Source organism: Canis aureus, chromosome 9, assembly GCF_053574225.1.
Source record: "Canis aureus isolate CA01 chromosome 9, VMU_Caureus_v.1.0, whole genome shotgun sequence".
NCBI lineage: Eukaryota > Metazoa > Chordata > Mammalia > Carnivora > Canidae > Canis > Canis aureus.
Genome location: NC_135619.1, coordinates 51,233,436 through 51,256,941, shown reverse-complemented (window position 1 = coordinate 51,256,941; position 23,506 = coordinate 51,233,436). Strand labels below are relative to the sequence as shown.

Here is a 23,506-nt window from a genome sequence, read left to right as displayed (position 1 = left end):
ATATTTGGTTATGCAGAAACAAGTAACATCCTCAAGTAGAGATATCTGCTTCTAATTATACGGAAAGATAAAGCACCCCAGAAAGAAAGTAACAATGATTAGACAAATCTGAGGACACTTTAGGTAAACCATTCTTAGCTTCAACAGAGAAAAACACTTCCCAAAGTTTTATCAAAGATTAGTGAATATGAAGTCTATCAGATCTAATACCAAAGAACAAATGCCTCCTGGGGAAAAAAAAAGATGTTACATATGAGCTCCATGAAATCCAGAGCACTGGAGAGTTGAAGTTTGACACCTGAAACATGCATAAGCATGGTATGTCAGCAACACATCCATAAAAGCCAAGAATGGCTATCAAATTTTCACATTTCAGGACATAAGCTTACAATTAACACAGTTCCTAAATATATATCCTAACCCTAAACAGTACTGAATGGCCAGGTAATAATTAAAATTATGAGATAAGAACTTGAAGCAAAATGATTCCATTCAAATATATCACATCACTTTAAAAGAGCAGTTTGAATGTGGTTTTGACTAAAAGAAATGATCTTAAGTAGTCAACTTACCGAAGCATTTTCAGTTCTTGTGCAGCTTTCAAAATGATTTCGTGCTGCCTCTGACTGAGAACCATTACCCCTCCAAGGCCTTGGTCAGAGTCTAAGTTTGTATCCGACCCCATCATTTCAGAAGAATGATGTGAGGAGGGCATATGTTCCGCCATGGGGGAATGTCTATCCACATCAGATGGGTACCATCTGTCTGACAACCGTTCTCTTTCCCAGTCCATTCTGTCAGGGATATAATCTCGCTTTTCCCGCCATGTATCTCCTCTTTCTGGATACTCTCGGATCCTCAACTCACCCCTATCACGAAAATCTCGATCATACCCATGGTCTCGATTTCTTTCTTCTCTCCATCTATCATCCCGATATCTATCCAAAGGTGGAAGAGGTGGGAGGGGTGGTAAAGGTGGAAGAGATGGAATATCCCGTTCACGAAACTGTGATTCTTGTTCATCCAGTGGTCTCCCATAATCTCTGTCCCACTCATTATCCAAATTTCTATCATACATATCCATGGGTCTTCCAATCCGATCCACATCCCTGTCCAAGTCCCTGTCCATTTCCCTGTTGTAGTCCTCATCCATATCCTGATCTCTCTCCCAATCATCCCACCAAGGGCCTCGTCTATCTCCATCATGAGATCGAGATGGTGGTGCTGAGAACCTGTCCTCTCTGTTATATGGATCTAGTGTATCATCTTGATAGTCACGTTCACATTCTCTCCAGTATCTTTCTCTATCCCAATCATCAAGTCTTTCTCGTTCCATTGGAGCATTTCTACCATCTAAAGGGAACTCTTCATGCCCTCTCTCTTCTCCATGGTTCCATGGGGCCCTAGGAGGCTCGTCTCGGTGATATGGATACATTTTTTCCCCACCATCTCCTGGTTCTGGTCTAAATGGACCTCTGTCACGACCAAAATCTGGTCTTCCCAGTCCCCTTTCCCTACTGCCAGGCCCTCGGGGTGGTCCCCTCTCCCTACTCCCGGCTCTTCGTGGTGGTACTCTCTCCCTACTCCCAGCCCTCCGAGGAGGTCCTCTCTCCTGACTGCCAGCCCTCCGAGGTAGTCCCCTTTCTCGGCTGCCAGCTCTACCTCTGTCCTGGCTGCCTTGTAGACCACCTGGCACTTTCTCCCGATTGCCTCCTGGCCTCATTAACCCTCTGTCCCGGCTGCCTTCTCCTCTATTCATCTTCTCTCGACTGTCTTCTCTTCTACCCATCATCTTATCACGAAAGTCTTCTTGCTTGACCAACCCTGGGCCACGGCTGAGTGCCTGGCCTCGACCTCTATTTACTAGTCCTTTATCCCGTATGTCTTCCATTCTGTTTTGCCCCAGACCTCTGTAAGATGAGCTGCTGCCTCGATTGCCTTCTAACCTATTATCTCTGTTATCTGGCCGAGGTAGCCCTTTCTCTTGGCTGTTTTCTGAGTGGGGCAGACCAATACCCAAAGGTTTAAAATCATTATCTGCAGTTAATGATGATGATGTTGTCACTGCTGCTCCTCCCTCCATCCCCCCTGGTTTTGAGGGAAAAGCAGATTGAGAAGGTACAGGTTTATTTGCAAGGGATACAGGCTGAGTAACAGCTTGGGCTTTGTCCATTTGAGTCTCCATACTTTGAGAATTCGGGTCCCAATTAGAAGGCTCTATGGGCCCTTCCGAGACTTCGCTTTTAGGTGGCTCTTGTTGAGAGTCGCTTAGATTCTCATTTGACTGAGCCGCCTTGGCATCCTTTATATCTGCAGCAATGGAAAATGTAGCTGACTGCATTTTAAAATTCTTCTGCTGGTTACTATTGGTGTCTGCTAATTGTTCTTTGTTTCCTGAAAGAGGTTCTGCTTGTGACTTAGGTTGCGGCTGATGTTGCTGTCCAAAAGCTGGCTTGGGGCCTTTCCACTGTGGTCCACTCTGTCGAGGACTGAGGGATGTATTGGGGGTAATATAAAACTGAGATGCTGGCCCCCGGGGAATCATTCCCCATTTGCTTTTAGTGCCCTCTGTTGGGTGACCTTCATATCTGGGTCTTGGCCCATCGGGGCGATTTCCTTCAAAACGAGGCCCTTTGGGTCTCGGTCCTTCACACCTTGACCCTAAATCCTCAAATCTTCGAGGACCATCAAATCTACAAGTAAAACAAAAGATATTACTCAAGACAGTAAAGCAGAAAAAAAATATTCTCCATGTAAGAATATTTAAGGCAATCTGGCCTTAGAATTTGTTTACAGAAATGACTCTGTCAGTCATTAAATAAATCCTGAGGCATCTATCTTAGAATCAGTAAGCTAAAGTGGCAGTGCTCAGGTCTCAGGACAGGCTTTGGAAATCATGTCAGTAGTATTATCATAATTCACTTCAAAACATTTCCTGAGGCAAGTCACTGATATTTTAACTAAATTGTTAAAAAGCAATTATAAACATTGTGACTTAGTAGACAGAAAAGTCCACTCATTTTTAAGGGGGAAAAAATGCCACAGCTAATTCTGAGAGTATTTTCAGAATTAAAATATAAAAACTAAATAGGAAACAATTAACAAGGTAATTTAGGATGATTATAAATACTGTTGGAACTAACATTATCATCTGGACTGACAAAATTCAAAAAGACAGTAGCCAGCTATATCTTAGGAGTATGCCCTGACATTTTAAAGTCTGGACATCTTAAAGTCCTGAAATTTTGTTATGGACCTCCTTGCTTATTCAGTAAATTTTTAGTGCACATTCCTTGTCAAGCACTACAGTACATCCAAGGGATATACAAATAAAATGTCATCTGTGCCCTCAAAGGGTTTGCAATCAAGGAGAAAGAGAACCTAAATGTAAATAAGTGCCCAAAGGTGCAATGACAGAAGTCTATCTGAATATAACAAGGGCAAACAGAGGAGGTGATGGTTAATTCTACCAGGATAAGGGGAAGGTTGCTGTCCAATAAAGGCTTTATACAATATATGATGCTTAAATTAAGTCTTGAAGGACAAATTCTCTGAGGCCAGGCTAACAGAGTGCACTGGAGATAAGGTAAATGGACAGCAAAGACATCTAAGGTTAAGGAAGCATTGTGAGGAAAGGCAGGGAAGCACACTAGCACAACATGTCTCGAAGTGCAAACAGTTCAACATGGCTGAAACAAGAGGAGACAGAGTAGGGAGAGCTGGGAAAGGAGTGGAAAGGTAGAGAACTAAGAGACAAAGTAAAGAGTAGGCAAGAATCAATCTCCAGAAGACCCTGTATGCCTGTGTGGCAGAGACTACTATGTTCCTCCAATAGCCAGCCATTCCCCCTTTTCCTAGAGTAACTGAGCCTCTTCATTCTTAGCTGGACATAAAGCTAGCCAGCCTAAATACTCTCTTTTCCAAATTCTCCTGCACTAGAACTTGCAGCCATGTTCTGGCCAATGCGCTGAGAGTGAAAATGACCAGCACATCCTTCTGGGTCATACCCTTAAAGGGAAGGGCACATATTCCTCTTTATCATTTATCATTTCCATTTCATGCTAGCTTTGACATGGTAATGACACATCTTGGACCATGTAGATAAGGGCAATATACTAGGGGATAAAAATGAACAAATCAGGAGGAACCTGGATTCTTGACATTGTAGAGCCACCACATAAGTGCTGAGAAAGAATAAAACTCTAATTTATTAGAGCATGTGACTTTGGATCTCTGTTATCATAAATGAATTAATTCAGCTGGGTAAGAAGTTGGGAGTTACTTAATGAGACTTAGAGCCACTACAGATGGTTTGAATTTTAAAAGATTGCTCTAGCAGAAAAGTAGCAGATGGATAGGTGGGAAAAGTTTATTTAGAATTGTTTCTATAATTTGGGTAAGTGAAAGGGAAGCCTGTCCTAAGGCAGTGACTGACATGAAGATGCAGAGGAGATAAAAGTGAGAGATGTGAAGGAAGGTGAAATGGATAGGACTTTCTAACAGGTGAGATTAAAATGATAACGGAAGGGAAGGATTTACAATGATTCTAAGGTTTCTGTCTTAGGGCTAAATGGATGGTGATACTTTTCAGGATTTTAATGATAAATAGAAGAGTTTTTCTCTCATTGGTTTGGGAAATCAATGAGGAATAATAAATTCAGTTTCAGATAAATCATTTATTTTCCATTCCTGTTGACGTCAGGTTTTGCTGGTCTAGAAGTCTTAGTTTCAAAGGGAGGAGGGAATGCTCCCATCAGGGGAAACAACAATAACTCCATTAAACTCAAGATTGCCACCTGGTTACTTTGGGTTCTGAATCAACAGGCGAAGAAGGGAGTGACTGGCCCTGGGCTGCAAGGGGGAAACTGCACACTGAAGGTAAGGAGGAATATGTCTGGAATGGAGATCCTCTAGGACACCTCTTAGCACTTCCATGTCCTGTGATTAAAGTAAAAAAAAAAAATTTACAATAGCTGAATTCAGACAGGACTGCCAACAGCCCAGAGCCTTCAAGAATGAAGGTTTGGGTCACTCCACCAGGCAAAAAACCAGGACCACCTGAGGTGCATGTGAGAACAAAGGGACTATGAAATGGGTTGTGGATAAAGGTTATTATAAATACCAACTATGGTTAGGTTACATGACCAATCGCAGAAAGGACTGTAACAGTTATGTGTAGTTCCTTCCTTATTTGATATGTTTAAATATGTCTTAGTCAAATTTCTTTGGTTGATTTTTCTTATCTAACATAAGATGTATTAATAATAGTTAATTTTGTATCTCAGAGTTTAAATTACAAAGTAACAAAGAAAGAGTGTGAACCCAGCTGGAAGAATGAAGATTTCACCAAAGACAAAAAAGGGACTTTGTATCCTTTTCTGGGGAAAAGGTAAGAATCTTTTTTCAGTTGTCCAGAGATAAGTATTTTATGTCAGATGCAAAAATCTCCCTTGTGACCCATCCTAATCAGAAACATATAAGGGAACTCTGGGAAAGAACATATTAGTGAACTCCACTACAGCCTAGCCAAATTGACACCACACAGACTCCTCACAAGAAATTTCAATATACATAAACCCATTATAAACAGAAAAGGGATCACCAGCAGATGAGAATTTTGCTTTTAAATTCTAAAAGACAAAGAGCACATGTGAATGGTAACATATGGAGCAAGAAGAAGCTGCGGTTTAGAATGCTGGAAGTAGAAAGGGATACAATAAAAATGGAGTTGGGGGCAGCCCAGGTGGCTCAGCGGTTTAGCGCCACCTTCGGCCCAGGGCGTGATCCTGGAGACCCGGGATCGGGCCCCTGGGCTCCCTGCATGGAGCCTGCTTCTCCCTCTGCCTGTGTCTCTGCTGCTCTCTCTCTCTCTGATGAATAAATAAATAAAATCTTAAAAAAAGGGATACCTGGGTGGCGCAGCGGTTTAGCGCCTGCCTTTGGCCCAGGGCGCGATCCTGGAGACCCGGGATCGAATCCCACGTCGGGCTCCCGGTGCATGGAGCCTGCTTCTCCCTCTGCCTGTGTGTCTGCCTCTCTCTCTCTCTCTCTCTCTGTGTGTGTGACTATCATAAATAAATTTAAAAAAAAAAAAATCTTAAAAAAAGGGGGGGGAGGGTTGGTTTGCTCACAGAAACCTAGATAGTCAAAATTCTAGATACCATGAAGGACAAGACTAAGAGTTGGGGTTAAAAATATAGAAGTTAAAATCTATAGTCGGAAACATCAACCAGACTTTCTCTAGGCTGAATGTCCCTAATTTCTTGAATCTGAGAGTCCTCTAACATTAGCAGACAGTTCTTTGCCCTACCACCTCAAACAAAGCCTGAATTTGCTGACTGGGAGCAATAATAGCTAATAACCCCTTCATATGCATACAGTTTTCAGTTAGCTTGTTGGTGTCCCCAACTCTTAAATATAAATGATAACCAAGGATCACTAGATATTTGAGGAATGTCTCCAATATGAAAGGAAGAGACCAAAGGTAAACAGGTCATAAATCTGGAGAAAACAGAGATAATGCAAAAAACAGAAGATAACTTTTTAAAAATCCTCAAATAACATCCCCAGAAAGATTCTTAAAGATACTGTGCTATAAATCAATTTGCTATACATAAAAAAGGATGAGAACCAAAAGAACTGTGGAACATTTTTAAAATTCTCCAAATAAAATGCAATGAAAGAATTAGCAGTATTTCGAAGTACAACCAAACGAAAGAGAAAAAGACAAATATAATCAATCTAGCAGGTCCAAAAACTTACAAATGAGGCATTCCAGAAAAACAGAAAACAAGAAAAACATTTATAAAGAAATAGCACAAAGGTTTAAGAGTTAAGAGACTCTAATCTCCAGACAGAAAGGGCCTAGCTCACTAAGTACCAAATATAACTAGTAAAACAAAAACCCACTATGAACTTTTAGAATACCAGGGTGAAAAAGTGTTTCTGGCAAAGGGAGAAGTCACCTAATTAGGAAAAGAATCAGAACAGTATAGCACCTACACTAAGTAACAGAAGAAAATAGAATGATGACCCTAAAACCTTGAGGAGTAATTATGTTCAACATCAGTATGTGGTATGTAAATGGTATTAAACAGTTTGGTATTAGCATTAAAACAGACATACAGATCAATGGAACAGAACTGAGAGCCCCAAAATAAACCCACACATATATTGTCAATTACTTTATGACAAAGGAGCTAAGAATATATAATGGAGAAAGGACAGTCTCTTCAATAAATGATCCTGGGAAAACCGAACAGCCATATACAAAAGAATGCAACTACAGTGCTATCTCACACTATACACAAAAATTAACTCAAAATGGATTAAAGACTTGAAAGTAAGACCCCAAACCATAAAACTCCTAGAAAAAAACACAGGTGGTAAGCTCCTTGACATAGGTCTTGGTAATGATTTTTTTGAATCTGATATCAAAAACAAAAAGGTGGGACCACACTAAACTACCAAGCTTCGGTACAGCAAAGAAAACCATCAACAAAATGAAAAGGTGACCAACTGACTGGGAAAAAATACTTACAAATATTATATCTCATAAGGGGCTAACATCCAAAATAAACAACTCATATATACTCTAGCAAAAAAACACTCTGATTAAAAGATGGGCAGAAGATCTGAACTGATATTTTTCCAAAGACGACATACAGATGGCCAATAGGTATATGAAAAGATTTTCTACGTTATTTATCATCAGGGAGATGCAAATCAAAACCACAATGAGATATTACCCCACACCTGTTAGCATGGCTATTTTCAAAGACTAGAACCAATACATGTTGGCGAGGATATGGAAAAAAGAGCACTCTTGTATATGGCTGGTGGGAATGTAAATTGGTTCGGCCACAAGGAAAACAGTATGAAGGTTCTTCAAAAAATTAAAAGTAGAACTACCATGTGACCCATCAATTTTACTCCTGGGTATTTATATCTGAAGAAAACAAACAAACAAAAAACTAACTTAAAAAGATACATGCATCCCTGTATTCACTGCATCACTGCAGCATTATTCACAATAGCCAAAATATGGAAACAACCTCAGTGCCCATCAATGGAAGAATGGGTAAAGAAACTGGATACTGAACTGAATATTATTCAGCCATAAAAAAGAATGAAATCTTGCCACTTGTGACAACATGGATAAACCTTGAAGGCATTATGCTAAGTGAAATTAAGTCTGACAAATGCTGTATGATCTTATACGTGGAATGCAAAAATAAATAAATAGGAAAAACCCAAGCTTATCAATACAGAGAATAGGCTAGTAGTTGCCAGAGGCAGGGGTGGGGCATGGGAGAAATGGGTGAATTAATTTTGTTTTTAGTTTAAATAAATTAAATTTTAAATGCTCAACTTCAAATTCTATATCCAAATTATTCATCAAGTGTGAGGTTAGAATAAAAACATTCTCAGACACACTAGACTCAGAAAATGTACCTCTAACCCATGATTTCTCAGTAAGTTACTTGAGCATGCACTCTGGGAAAAAGAGTCACTAAATCACAAACAGGAAGCCATGAGATTCAGTAAACCGTGAATCCAATCCAGGAGGACAGTCAAGGAAAATGCTGGAGTAACAGCCATAAATATGGCAGATCTTTTGAGCAACCAACCACCCAACCTGCCTAGGTGTAAAGCAAGAAGATGCATACATTTTGGAGAGAGAGCTCCTCAGGAAAAAAAGGGTGGTGCTTCTGGGACTGGGGTTGGAGAATTATTTTAAACATTTTTCAAGAAGACCATTAGAAATCCTAGAGAAGTCATTACAGTAAAGAAAATATAACACATTGCTTATCTCTACAACAAATATTTTTGCTCATCTAATAACAGTGATATAAATATATTAGGCAGATGAGGTTAGAGTAGTGTAAGAGCTAAATCTATATCAGACCCGGAAGTAAATATATAATATCTAAAATGTGTAAATCAAGAAAGTAGGAGCATTATCATTTAGTGGTAGGAAGGTAACTACCAAAAGAAACAGCTAAAGAATTAAAAGATGTCATTAGAAAACACATCTAAGCTGGCTATTTTTCTTGATTTTTAAAAACTATGGTATGTACATACCACTTTGATAAGAATAGAAAATGAATTTCTTTAAGTGGCACAGAGAGATTAGCCCTAACCAAGAGAAAGAAGGGCTTCTTTTGAGGCTAGAAGATGAGGATAGTAGAGTAAGGTAAACATAAGGGCAGAAAGTGAGTTTCACTTGGCCTGAAAGCCTTGATTTTCTCTGGGAGTCAGGAAGCTAAATTAAAGCTACAAAGTAAAATTAAAATGTTTGTGGAGACCAAAAAAGCAGCACTAGTGCAGATGGTCTCTGCAAAGCAGCCGAAGGCTTGGCACAGTTATTGTTGGGCAAAGGGAAAGGAGCTGACCAAAGACTTGTCAAAGGATAATAGCAATGCTTAGGATGGAGACCACTTATTTACCTATTTATAATACTGTTTCAGACCTTATGATGGTTTAGTTCCTTTTCTTGAAGTTACATTTATTAATTCAAAGTGCCTGGAAAAACACCTTAGACCATTAAAGTCATGTAAAGCAATCTGTTTGTATTTGATTCAGCAATGATTACTTCATATAAATGAAAAGAGAAGATTATCCTCCACAAGGAAGAGTCAGAAGAACCCTTGTCCACTCATTACCCAGTATTATAAACAAATTTAAATACGAATGAACTGCCTTCCTCACCAAATTGTGAATGTCTTCAGAATTTTATCTATAACTAAGACATTCTGGCATAAGCACCAGTGATTTAATCTGACACGTCAGGTATTATGTTTGTGATGGAAATAAATGGTACTTAAGGAGTTCACAGTCCATGGGAAAATGGAGGCAAGTAAATCAACAATCAGAACACAATTTGATAAAATGGGATGTGTTGGCTTTATTTACTGAAGTATGTTCATTGTCTGACTCACTGAAGGATCTCAACATATAATTACTGAATTGCTCCCTGCCCCCTAGGGTAAGAAAAATAGGAATTAGCAAAGTAAAAACTGACAGGAAAGGAATTCCAGACAAAGAGAAGAGCACGTGTCAAGGCCAGAGGAAAGGATGAAGGAAGCAAGAGGCACTAAAAGATGTGCAGATAAGGAAGAAGAGAATCCAGGGGCAAAGTTGTAAAAGGTTATGAACTCAATACTGCAAGCATCATGCCTGCAAATACAACATGCAGTTTCCATGAAAGGGTAGGGTGCTTTGCTTTTAGATTAAATTGCTGATCAACAGCCAAGGGTCATCATTTTATTTTTATTTTGGGTGTTAGAAAATGTTAAAGCAATTGAAATATACTTTCAACACTACATGTAAATGGCAATTATTTATCAATACTGCACTTTCAAATTTTCAAAACTCAAGGCTGTAACAAAATGTTAGACTATCAAAACCTTTTGTATTTATAAAAGAATTTTTAAGCTTTTGGAAGAAATATATTTAGAGATACTCAATTTAAAAGTATGCACAAAAATAAGTCATGTTTACAACAATACAATGAAATGCTATGACCTTTTAACATATAAAAACATTTGAAATAAAGTACAAACATATATATATTCACTAATACAATCACATAAAAACACATGCATTGCCCATTGGTTAGATGAGAAGAAAAACAAATATTTGTTGTTTTAAATCTTTAGAAAATTTTTGTACAGTTAGGTATTTCATAAACTTCTAAAAAAATAAAAACCCTAAAACTAGATATGAAACCATTAGAGGTATGTATAAAAATTTTAGGATTTGACATAAAAAATAGACTTCAAATTGGGTATAAAAACTTAAGAGGTATGAAAAAATACAAAATACCCTTAAACAAGATAACATCTTATTGTCACAATAATTACATAAACATAAATCAGCTGACCATGGGAATTACAAAATGTTAAATTCTAGAATCAAATTCTTGCCCTTTTAGTTTTCATGTGAGATAATTTTTCTAATTATTTTCTAATATATATATACATATATATATACAACCAAGATCCTGAAGTCAAAATCCAACCCCTGCCAAGTGTTATCTCTATAGTAGGAACAACCATGACAAATGGAAACATAGATAAAAAATTTAGTATTTATAGTCCCTTGCTAATCCTAATAAAGTAGGTACAGAATGGAAGAGGTAATTCCAATCTAAAAACCAATAAAAAAGTACGTGTGACAGATCAGAAGTCAATATATTACAAAGATTTCAATTCTTCTGCAAAACAGTCAATAGATTCTATGCAATGTTTATCAAAATTATAGGTTTCTGAAAACTGACAAGGTGATTCTAAGCATTACATGGGAAACACAGAGGACCACAAATAGTCAAGTCAATCTAGATTGGGAGTCAGCAAACCATACGGCCCATGGGCCAAATCCAGTTAAGAGTGTTTTATTTTGTTTTGTTTTGTTTTGTTTTACAATTTTAAAAGTGAAAAATAAAAGAATGAAAAATATTTAATATAAACCAAACATGGCCTGCAAAGCCTAAAAATATTTCTCATCTGGCCCTTCAGAGAAAAAGTCTGCCAACCTCTGATCTAGAAACACAGAATTGGAGGACTTACACTCAGAGACATCAAGATTTATTACAAAGCTACAGTAATTAAAACAGGACACTTATGCAAGGATAGACAAATAGAATCCAGAAACAAACCCACACATAGAGTCATCTGACCCATAATGAAGGAGATAGTACCAAAGTAGTAAGAAAAAGTTAACTTTTTCAATAAATGGTGCTGGGGTCAACTAGATAGCCATATGAAAAATAATAAACCATGAACCCTGCCTCATATTATATATCAACAATCAACTCTATAAATTGTTGATTTAAAAATAAAAGATAAAATAGGTTAATGTGTTCATGGCCTTGGGGCAAATAAACAAAGATTTCTTAAACAAAACACAAAAAAGCACTAATAACTATAAAGGAAAGGGTCAATAAATTCGACTACTAAATTAAAATCAATAATTTCTATTAATCAAAAGACACCACTAACCTTTGAGGCTCCTCTGGGTTCACTGCATCCTAGTTTTAGAACTGTTTTGTTTTTATTTTTGTTTTGACAGTCTATTATAGTCATACCTGTCAGAATGGCCAAAATCAAAAGAGAAGAAACAACAGCTATTGGTGAGAATTTGGAGAAAGGGAACTGTTGGTATTGGAATGCAAACTGGTATAGCCACTAGGGAAGACAGTATGGAGGTTCCTCAAAAAGTTAAAAGGAGAACTACCCTTTGATCTAGCAATCGCACTACTAGATATTTACCCAAAGAATACAAAAGTACTAATTTAAAAGTTATGCACCCCAATGTTTACAGCAGCATTGTCTACAGTAGCCAAATTAGGGAAACTGCCCAAGTGTCTATCAACTGATGAATGGATAAAGAAGATATGAGGTGTGTGTGTGTAATGGAATATTACTCAGTCATAAAAAGAATGAAATCTTGCTATTTGCAAGGATGTGGATAGAGCTAGAGAGTATTATGCTAAATGAAATGTGAGTCAGAGAAAGACAAATACCATATGATTTCATTCATGTGGAATCTAAGAAACAAATGAGTAAATGGAAAAAAATAGACAAACCAATAAAGACTCTTCCTTTTCTTTTTTTTTTTTTTTAAAGTATGCTCTACACCCAACATGGGGCTTGAACTCTCAACCCTGAGATTTAGAGTCCCATGTTCTACCTGCTAAGCCAGCCAGGAGTCCCCCAAGAAACAGGCTTTAACTATAGAGAACAAATTGATGGCTACCAGTTTATTTAACCCAGTGATGGATTAAACAGGTGATAGGGATTAGGAAGTGCACTTGTACTTCCTTATCACATATCCAGTGATAAGCACTAGATGTTGTTTATTAGTGTTGAATCACCATATTATAATACCTGAAACTAATATTACACTTATGTTAACTAACTAGAATTTAAAGAAACACTTAAAAAAATAAACAAAAATAAACAGTTCTAAGGATTGACATTTCATGACTTTTTTTTTTTTTTTTTTTTTTTACAGGCTTTTCCCAAGAACAAAGAGAAAACTTACCTCTAAAAAAATAGAATAAAACTTATATTATCATGCAATTACTATTTGGGTCCATTCTTTTCACAAATCTAAGATACATTATGGGATCCTATGGGATTTTTTTTCTGTATCTTAAAAACATTCTGCAATTTCTTTATCCTAGAATTCTTATTCATCTTACTCATTAATTATCCCCAACTATGCCACAGAAGATTAAAATATGAAGACAATGAAGGAATGATGGATTTGCCTAAAGGATGAAGCAAAGGTAGAAATAACTGTCATCTCACTCCACTTTGTATTACCCAAAATCTTACAGCCTACTTTTAGGCTTCTCTGAACACAATTGAAAAATGAGAAACTTTCAGAATGGCAAAAAGTGAGAGAGAAAGCTGTGTCAAAATAAAAAAATAAACACAGAGACAGAAGCACTCTAGGCTCTAATAAATGTGAAACTGATCGCATCAGTAAAATCTCCAACTCTGAGTCCTCATATGACAGCACTCTAGATGAATATTCTCAAACTCAATATTTGATGAGTGAACAATATATTTCTAAGGACAGAAAGGAAATGTAGTACTGCCATCCACTTGGTTATTAAACTGGAAGGATGTTATCACATAATATTTTCTGCCAAGAACCTGGATCATTCTGCTTTGCCAGAAGAATGTGTGACAGGATTATTTGATCTTTTATATTTATGTGCCAAAATTTACTCGATGCAGAGTTTTGCTCTTATAAAACTTTTATAAAAATTTCTAATAAGTTGTTTTTCACTATTCCTTTGTTGTTACTTCTGTAAGTTATTTGTAAAATGACTTTAAAATTTAAAAAAGTAAAAAGGATCCTCTGGATCTATATACTTTTTTGGTATACTGAGGATAAGAAAAAGGGTTATAGAATGACAAATAGTTGAGACAGTCTAGACACAGAATAATATCTAGTATACACAAGGAACTCCTACAATTCAATACATTACCCGATAGAAAAGCTGGGAAAAGACCTCAATCAACATTTCATAAAAGAGGAAATTCAACTTAACAATAATCAAATGGACAGAGAAGTTAGCTTCATTTGTCATCAGAGAAGTACAAACTAAAGTCATACTTAAAATCTCACTAGACATCCATCAAAACGGCTAAAACTAAAAATTTAACAATACTAAGTGTTGATGAGGATGCAAAAAAACTGCTGGTGAGAATGTAAATAGACATAATCACACCAGAAAACTGTTTGGGGGCACCTGGGTGGCTCAGATGCTTAAACATCTGCCTTTGGCTCAGGTCATGATCTCCAGCTCCTGGAACTGAGCCCCGCATGGGGCTCCCAGCTCAGTGGGGAGTCTGCTTCCCCCTTTCCCTCTACCATTCTCCCTACTTGTGCGCTTGCTCGCTCTCAAATGAATAAAAAAATCTTAAAAAAAAAAAAAGAAAAAGAAAAAAAAAAACAACTGTTTGACAACATCTACCAAAGTAAAACCATACCTACCACCTGATCAAGCAATTCGAATCCTTGGTATATTTCTAAACAAAATTAAATACATGGCAAAAAAAAAAAAAAAAAAAAAAAAAAAATTAAATACATGGCACACACACACACACACCTAAAGAGACACCTACAGCGCCAAAAGACACAAAGCAGTGATCTTCATAATAACCAAAAATCTTAAATGACTAAATATTAGAATAGATAAACAGATTGTGGTATATTCAAACAATAAAATATGGTAGAGAAATGGGAATGAACAAAAACTGCAGCTACATACAACATGGATGTATCTCACAATAATGTAATGTCAAGTGAAAGATGCTAGACTCAAAAGAATACATACATTAGAATTCCAATGATATAAACTTCAAAAATAGGCAAAACTATTATATGAAAAGTCAGCATTATGGTTATCTTTGGGGTGAGAGAAAAATGGGAAAGGGCATGAGGAGGACTTCTCAGACACTAGTAATCTTTAGATCTTGATCTCAGTTGTGATAATGTGAGTGTGTTTACTTTGTGCAAATTCACTAAGCCATATACTCAGGATTGTGCATTATCTCTGTATGTTACCCTTTAATAAATAAGTTTTATGATTGAAAAATAAAAGGTTCTGGGAAACCAATATCCACTGACCTAACGGTTTATCAGAGCAGAGGTAGTCTTCTAGAAGTCCCGATGAAACAAATGACACACACCTACACACAATTTCAAAAGAGCTGCCCCAGATGCTCCACAATGTGGTATGATATTTACACATGATGGTTTTTAGAAAGCAGCCTCAATCTGGATTTCGCAAAAACTCAAAGTAATCTACATTATTTTAATAGTGTATTATTGGTCAATCAGTTATCTGTGTTCTCTATTCTTGTTTTTCTACACAGCTTTGTTTAAAAAACAAAACGGAGTGGCTTACCATATTAGTTATGTGATTATAGCAAACTCGAATTCAACTAGTAAGAAAAATTCACAAGTTTCTGTAACAGTGGATTATTTCTACCTCAGTCTCTTTCACTCATTTACCAGCTTCTCACTGATTTTTTTTTTCACCTAGTTACACAGGAGGAAAAACAACCATGCCCTGGCAACCATCAGAAACGATACTCAATATAAGCTAAGTGAGCAAAAGAAGTAGAAAGGTAATAGAAACAGAAATGACATAAGCTAGATTGGGGAAGGGTTTTAAAAACAGGGTAGATAATGTGAGCAGGATCCAATTCAAAAACAAACAAAACAAAAAAAAACCCATCCTTATCAAAGTTGCAGGTGGAAAAGATGGAGAGGAACATCTTACATCTAAAAGCAACATAATCAACATTTATTAAGATTTCAGCAGACTAGAATGTTGGCCCAAACCTAACTAAATGAAATGTAAAATAAAATCTTAGAGAAAGACAAAACAACAAAAAACATCCTGCAGAAGTTCAGGATGAGAGAGACTTGGCTTAATAAGAGCTGATGTGAAAAAGACTTGGGAAGCCAAAATGATGTTAAGCTCAACACGAGTCAACACTGTGACAGTGCTGACCAAAAAAGTAATTTGTTCAGCTACACAATACGTTATTTATAAAAAAGTTGGTAATAGGTTCTATGGTTTCCTGCATCTAAAGTAAGGGTTCATTCATTCTGAAGGAGACTGACAAATCCAAGGCCCTTCGCAAGACAGTGAGGAATGTAGCAGGAGGAGGCTAGAACCAATATAAGTGTGAAAAGAAAAGAAGAATATGAGTTTCTGTGATGGCAGAGAAGAGTACGTAGGACAGGATGCAGGAGTCAAGAAGGTGGTGTTTAAAGAAATGTAGGAACTCACTATAGGAGGAGGATAGGATAATCCATCACGTGTTACACCACACAGGCAGATCTAGAATCAACAGGTAGAAGTGACAGCAACACATTTAGGTTCAACACAAATAGGCTTTCCGGCAAACTGTCAACACCTCGTATGGTAGTATTCCTTATCACAGTGCCAATGTTCAAGCAGAGGCTATTAACCAATTGTCACAGGAAGTAAAATGAACTCAAAAGTAGATCAGGAAAAAAAAAGCGGGGGGGTGGAGGGGATCCCTGGGTGGCTCAGCGGTTTAGCACCTGCCTTCAGCCCAGGAAGGGCTGGAATGAAGATCCTGGAATGCCAGGATCGAGTCCCACATCGGGCTCTCTGCATGGAGCCTGCTTCTCCCTCTGCCTGTGTCTCTGCCTCTCTCTCTCTCTCTCTCTCTTCCTCTCTCTCTCTCTGTGCCTCTCATGAATAAATAAATAAAACCTTAAAAAAAGTGGATCAGGGGTGCCTGGGTGGCTCAGTCAGTTGAGTGTTCGACTTCTGATTTTGGCTCAGGTCATGCTCTCAGGGCCATTAGGTCAAGCCCCCACGTGGGCTCCACACTCAGGGCAGAGTCTGCTTGGGATTCCTTCTCCCTCTCCCTTTACTCCTCTGCCCCCTAACCACACATACATGCTTGTTCTCGCTCTCAAAATAAACAAATAAATCTTTAGAAAAAAAAAGGATCAGAAGGCCTTGGATTCTAATTCCATCTCAATCATTTACTAGCAATGTTATCTGGGGCAATTTATTTATAACCTCTCCAAATCTCAGCTTCCCTTATATGTTTACTTCATGAGATCACGGAAAAATAATAAGGTAATACATGTAGGACCCAGGATGACAAACTAAAATGCAATACAAATATGAATTGCTATAGAGGAGATATTACACTAGATAATTGCTAAGATCCTCCCAGCAGTGAAATTATTAACTATACTTTAAGGTAAGAAAAAACTTAAAATGGGTCCTAAATTTACAACAAGATTTGGTAGGCAAAAGACAGAAAACATTAATATGATAGAAAAAAAGGGGGGACACCTGGGTGGCTCAGTGGTTGCGTGTCTGCCTTCAGCCCAGGGCATGATCCCAGGTCCAGGGATCGAGTTCTGCATCAGGCTCTCTGCGAGGAGCCTGCTTTTCCCTCTGCCAATGTCTCTGCCTCCCTCTCTGTGTCTCTCATGAATAAATAAAATCTTTTAAAACTGGGCGGGGGGGGGGGGGCGCAGAGCAGAAAAATCTATGTTTCACAAGGTCTTAAGAATGTACTTTTCTTTTTTTATTTATTTTTTTATTTATTTTTTTATTTATGATAGGCACACAGTGAGAGAGACAGGCAGAGACACAGGCAGAGGAAGAAGCAGGCTCCGTGCACCGGGAGCCTGATGTGGGATTCGATCCTGGGTCTCCAGGATCACGCCCTGGGCCAAAGGCAGGCGCTAAACCGCTGCGCCACCCAGGGATCCCAAGAATGTACTTTTCTGATAGCAAATTAGTCACCAGATCTAAAAGGCAATGCTTAATCCAAGAGATAAGCAGGAAATCTAATAAAAAAGTTACACATGCCAAATAAATCGAGATTACAAAATGCACTTGTAATCACTCACAGTATGAATATCACTTAATCATGGCATTAAACACAGTGCTTAACTAGTGCTTTTGCTCTGGGACCACCTGGACTCTGCTCCCATTGGGTGTGGACTCAGGCTCTATTCTCCCAGTTACTTGATGCTGAGCAAGTTTCTCAAACCTCTCAGCCTCAGTCTGTCAAGGGTAAATGTAGGGTATGAACCTGCCTAGTTAACAGGTTGCTGAGAAGACTCTAGGAGATAACATATATATGGTTTCTGGCACCCAGAGAGTTCATGTTAATTATGTGTTGCACCATAGAACCAGATCTAGAATTAACAGGTAGAAGTTGTAGCAATACATTTAGGTTCAAAGCTAGGAAAAATACTTTCCAGAGAACTGTCAAGAATATAACTGTCATTATAAGATGGTAGAGTTCTGTGCCATGTTGTTTTCAGAGTTATAAATTTGGTGAACAAACCAAAGATATATTTTGTTTCCAAAAGCCAAAATTAAGGTTAAATTAAAATAATTAATACAGATACACTGACACTGAGATAGAAAACTAATCAATGTACTGACGAGTGCAAAAAAGCAAGCTTACAAGACAATATGCTCAGTATGATCTTATTTTTATGACATATTTTTAAAATAATTATCTCAATGGTGGAATTAGGACTTTCACTTTTTAAAATATTTTTCTGTACTATCTAAATTTAGTATAAGGAGTATATATTTCTATTACAATTTACAATTGGCAAAAAAATGTGATTGATAATGTTTTTCTATAGAAAAATTAACATGTAGGCCAACTGGGGAAAAATATACTTTTACAAACTTGGAAAAATGAATTAAATACTTTTTAAAAAGCAAAAAAAAAAAAAAAAGGCAAAGCAAAAAAAAGTTAGAGATTACTAGTAAATTTTCCTGTGTGCTTTTCTAAATAAAAATGTGGTGCAGACATAAGGAAAACATCTCCCAAATTGAGGGAAATATATAGGAAATGAGCTCCATGGGGGTGGGGATTTTGTCTACTCCGTTATATTCACTGCTATAAGCACAGAGCAGGAATAAATATTTGCTAAATAAATGGATAAAAGCCGTATCTACCCTTACATGAAATTTTGTTGCCTTATTTCACTAGAATTTGACTTATTCATCTTTATCTCCAATAGCTGGCATATTCTCTAACAAAGAGAAGTTACCAATTCAGTTATTTGTCAAATCAAGGAAAAAAACAAAAAAGATAAGTAAACTTAATAAATATTACTGTTGAAGTTAAAAAGTCTATAAGACATTGATAAGTATTACTCTAAAAAAGGACATTCATCCTGGAGTGTAATCTCTACATACAGGATAAAAGCAGTGACATCAAAGAAATGGGGGCACGTTACTATTTCTAGATTTTTATTATGTTGTGTCTAATAAGTGAACAATACTAACGTTATTAACTGTAAACCAGGAATGTATATAAAAGTACAAAGAAATATAAAAATCATATAAATAAAGCTTTTTATATAGCACCAAGGCCTACTCAGCCTAAATCAACAAAAAAGCCAAACCAAACCAACCAACCAAACAAAAGCAGACCTACCTTGGGCCTCTTGGGCCTTCCAAGTAACTGCTTCTAGGAGGATCTGGAAGCAGTCCACCTGACCTCACTGGCATGTCCTTGACTCCAGTGATGGGCTGAGATGGAGCAGCTGAAGACTCCCCAAGTCCTTGCTCAGATGAGAATGAACTATATGGCAGAGTCGACTTGCTCAGAGGGGCTTTAGAATTCACTTGGTCTGATGGACTAACAGCTGATTGCAATGGAGGATGGTAGGTTGAGGGTGGGGCTGAACCAAAAGACACAGGAGTGGGAAGCAGTGCTGGTCTAGGTTTCTCTGGAACCTGTGAACTTTGAGAACTGGAGGCTGGTGGAACTGGGGCTGTGGCTAACTGAGGAGGTATCCCTTGTGGAACCCCAGGGGGAGGTAATCCCGGAGGAGGTGTGGCTAAAGACAATGGTGGGAGGGGCAAGACAGGTGGAGGTGCTGCAGAGGAGAGAGAAGGGGGGGGAAGAACCGGTGGTGGCCCTGCAGAAGAGAGGGAAGGTGGGGGAAGAACCGGTGGTGGCCCTGCAGAAGAGAGAGATGGAGGCATCACAGGTGGGGGCACAGAGGTGGGTAGAGAAGGCGGCATCACAGGGGGGGGCATGCCGGGCGGTGGCACTGAAGCAGGCAGGGCAGGGGGCATCACTGGTGGTGGCAATGATGGGGGCAATACTGGAGGGGGCATTGTTGGTAGAGGTGGAGGCATCTGAGAATATGGAACAAAAGGAGGTGGCATTGACATGTTCCCCATATATTGGTTCTTCATGTTCTGAAATGAATTGACTTTCTCCTGGAGATAGGTCTGAGTCGCTTTCATATGTCCCTGCCATGTTTTCCACTGCTTCTCATACTCCTGAAGCTGATCTTTATGAGGATAAGAATGGAGCTGCTCCTCCCACAGCTGAAACTCCCGCTCCCATTCTTGGTAGAGATGTTGAAACTGTTGCTGCTGCATCTCATAATGCCGCAGCTGCACGTCTACAGACATGGTCTACGAATAAAGGGGTGACAATTATTTCAAGACATTCATATAAGAGAATTAATCACAAGTTAAAATATTAAGGAATCAAGGGCATTTGTATCTTAGGAAACTAAAACACTAAAGACTTTGTAGGCTAGTAAGGATAAACTTGTCACATCTATTCAATGATAATCATTCTTTCTTCCTTTGACTCATTTCTATGTTGCCCCAAAGTTGGAGAACTAACTAAACACTAAAGCAAATACCTATCTTAACAAGAATTATTTTTCAACCTTTTAATATTACAATGGATAATTTTAAGAACTTGAAAAATGATCTATTATTATGGACATACAGACACAAGTTTGTGTCTTCAAGGTACAAGAAGGACAAGTATTTTTTATGGTGTATTTCCTTAGGTTTCTGTGGTGGTTGCTGTGATCTTTTTGGTGGATTTTTGCTCGTCTGTCACTGTAGTGATTTGTAGGCAACTTGAAACTACATGATACGAATCTTTGGTTCTGGGGCACCTGAGTGGCTCAGTCAATTAAGTGTCTGCCTTTGACTCAGGTCATGATCCCAGGGTCCTGGGATGGAGCACCACATCAGGCTCCCTACTCAGCAGGGAGCCTGCTTCTCCCTCTCCCTGCCTCTCCCCCTGCCTGTGCTCTGTCAAATAAATAAATAAAATTGTAAAAAAAGAAAGAATCTGTGGTTCTTAAAACTCTTAGCAATGGGCCTCTAACACCTGCTTGGGTGGACAGAAGACTCGACAGAGACTCCAAGACAGAAGACTCCACTAGCCCTGCCCCACCCTCCCAACAGCATTTTCATAAAGCTGTACTTCCCAAACTCATGGTGATGTGACAGAGAACTACTCAGAACCCCCTTGGAAACATCTAATTTAATTTCTCTCCTTCTTCACATTTAAATCTTTTTCAGGAATAACAACTCCTTTAAATGACTTGGGGCAACTTCCCACCATGTGTCAGCTGAGGAGGCACTTGCCTGCATATGTGGCGGCTGCTGTATGATCTGTTGGTACTGTTGGAGGATCTGCTGTAACTGAGTATGCTTCTGCATTATTCCCTGATACTGGAAGCCAACTCGATGTTGCTGGTGCTGCTGCCAGTGTGCTGCTGCAGCCTGCAACTGTTTTAACCTCGCATCTTCTTCTGGGTCTTCAGACTAAAGATAAGAGAGAGAATACACTTTTATGTAAGCAATAAAACAGCAACCAAATTAACAAACAACCTGAATATTTTTTAAAGTACTGTATTATAAAGTCCAGAATCCCTACACTCTGGCTGACTGAGAAAAGTTATTTTACATTTAGATAAAATATCTGGCTCTACTTACACTGTGGATCATGAATACTAATACAAAGGAGCTTATAAATTCTAGTCTTTACTGGAATAATAAGAGTCAGTTTATAGCTATGTGCTCTGCATCCTATGAGAAATATTTTTTTTTTCACATTAGCCATTTTTTAAAAGATTTTATTTTTTTATTCATGAGAGACAGAGAGGCAGAGACATAGGCAGAGGAAGAAGCAGGCTCCCTGCGGGGAGCCTGGATGCAGGACTTGATCCCAGGACCCTGGGATCACGACCTGAGGCAAAAGTAGACACTCAACCACTGAGTCAACCAGGTGCCCCCACATTAACCGAGAGACTACAATGTCATCATTATGATTCAAAGATTCCACAGAGGCTCTTGGGAGAACAACTATCTTTGGACCAAAGTGAGAACTTTTCATGTGTCAGTTAGTATGTTAAGTGACAAGGATTATCACATTTAATGCTTCAATAGTTCTATAAGATAGCTACTATTTGAATATACCCATTTTGCAGATGAGGAAATTGTAGCACGGGCTAACTAACTTGTGCAGAGTCACCCCCAGCAAATGGCACTGCCTCGACTATAGCCCCAGTAGTTTGACAACAGAAGGTTAGGCTCATAACTACTGCCCTGTGCTGCCAATATGAAAACGCCCTGGCTTCCCTTTAGTGCTGAGAGAGCCTTAATTCAGAAGTGTCTAATTCTTCACTCACTGGAACCATGAGAAAAATGCCTTTTCTAAACTTGATCATTTATCTGATTATTCCATAACAGAATTTTGCATGTACTTAAAAAAAAATCAAAACATATATCCATTTTGACTAAGGTATATATAAATGAATCAGAAAAAAAAAGCTAAACAACTTATTAAACACCAAGTAATTAGTTTTATGGTTACCTGGGGTTCCTCAGGTGGGAGAGGAGGTGGTACCTCTTCATTAGGAGGTGGTAATGGGGGCTCCTCCGATGCAGGGGGTTCTGGTACTTGACTAGTTGCAGGTACAGTCACTTCTTCCTTTACCGGCTCTGGTGCATCCTTTGCTGTGACAGGACCTTTTTTGTGACCTGGCAGATGCACTTTTGTCCGCTGCTGCAAACTAAGAAGGTGCTGCCGATACCAATACTGCTGCTGTTCCTACAACAGAAAGCATTTTTAAGAATTTTAACTAAAAATCCTATATATCTGCAACTTGGTGTTGATAGAGACCTGCGTTTGTACCTGTGTTCATCTGTCTATATGTAGGAAAAGGCAAAGCCGGACTGAGAAAGACAAGTAAACAAGATCTTTCAATTCCTCCCCCAAATATATACATTTAAGTTAAACCATACATATTAATTCAACATACTTCTCTACTCTTTTACCACACAGTTTTGGAAGTGAGAGCAGTCTTTTTTTTTTTTTTTTTTTTTTTATGATAGAGAGAGAGAGAGAGAGAGAGGCAGAGACACAGGCAGAGGGAGAAGCAGGCTCCATGCACTGGGAGCCCGACGTGGGATTCGATCCCAGGTCTCCAGGATCATGCCCTGGGCCAAAGGCAGGCGCCAAACCGCTGCGCCACCCAGAGAGCAGTCTTTTTGACAAACGCTCAGAGGAGGAACGCCTGGGTGGCTCAGCGGTTTAGCGCCTGCCTTCGGCCCGGGGCATGATCCTGGAGTCCCAGGATCGAGTTCTGTATCGGGCTCCCTGCATGGAGCTTGCTTCTC

General features: G+C 38.5%; 1 protein-coding gene across 3 annotated transcripts in view; it reads right to left on the bottom strand.

Annotated features, from left to right (window-relative positions):
* YLPM1 (YLP motif containing 1) overlaps nucleotides 1-23,506 on the bottom strand; it is a 78,221-nt gene that overhangs the window by 44,728 nt on the left and 9,987 nt on the right. For all 3 annotated transcript variants that reach the window (XR_013386519.1, XM_077910000.1, XM_077910001.1), the window contains exons 2-5: nucleotides 22,701-22,937; nucleotides 21,470-21,649; nucleotides 19,497-20,491; nucleotides 573-2,693 (exon numbers count right to left, since the gene is read on the bottom strand). Coding sequence is in view for 2 of the 3 variants with exons in the window: in XM_077910000.1 (XP_077766126.1) it covers nucleotides 573-2,693; nucleotides 19,497-20,491; nucleotides 21,470-21,649; nucleotides 22,701-22,937 (3,533 nt within the window). In the remaining variant the exon portion in view is untranslated. The remainder of the gene's footprint in view (nucleotides 1-572; nucleotides 2,694-19,496; nucleotides 20,492-21,469; nucleotides 21,650-22,700; nucleotides 22,938-23,506) is intronic.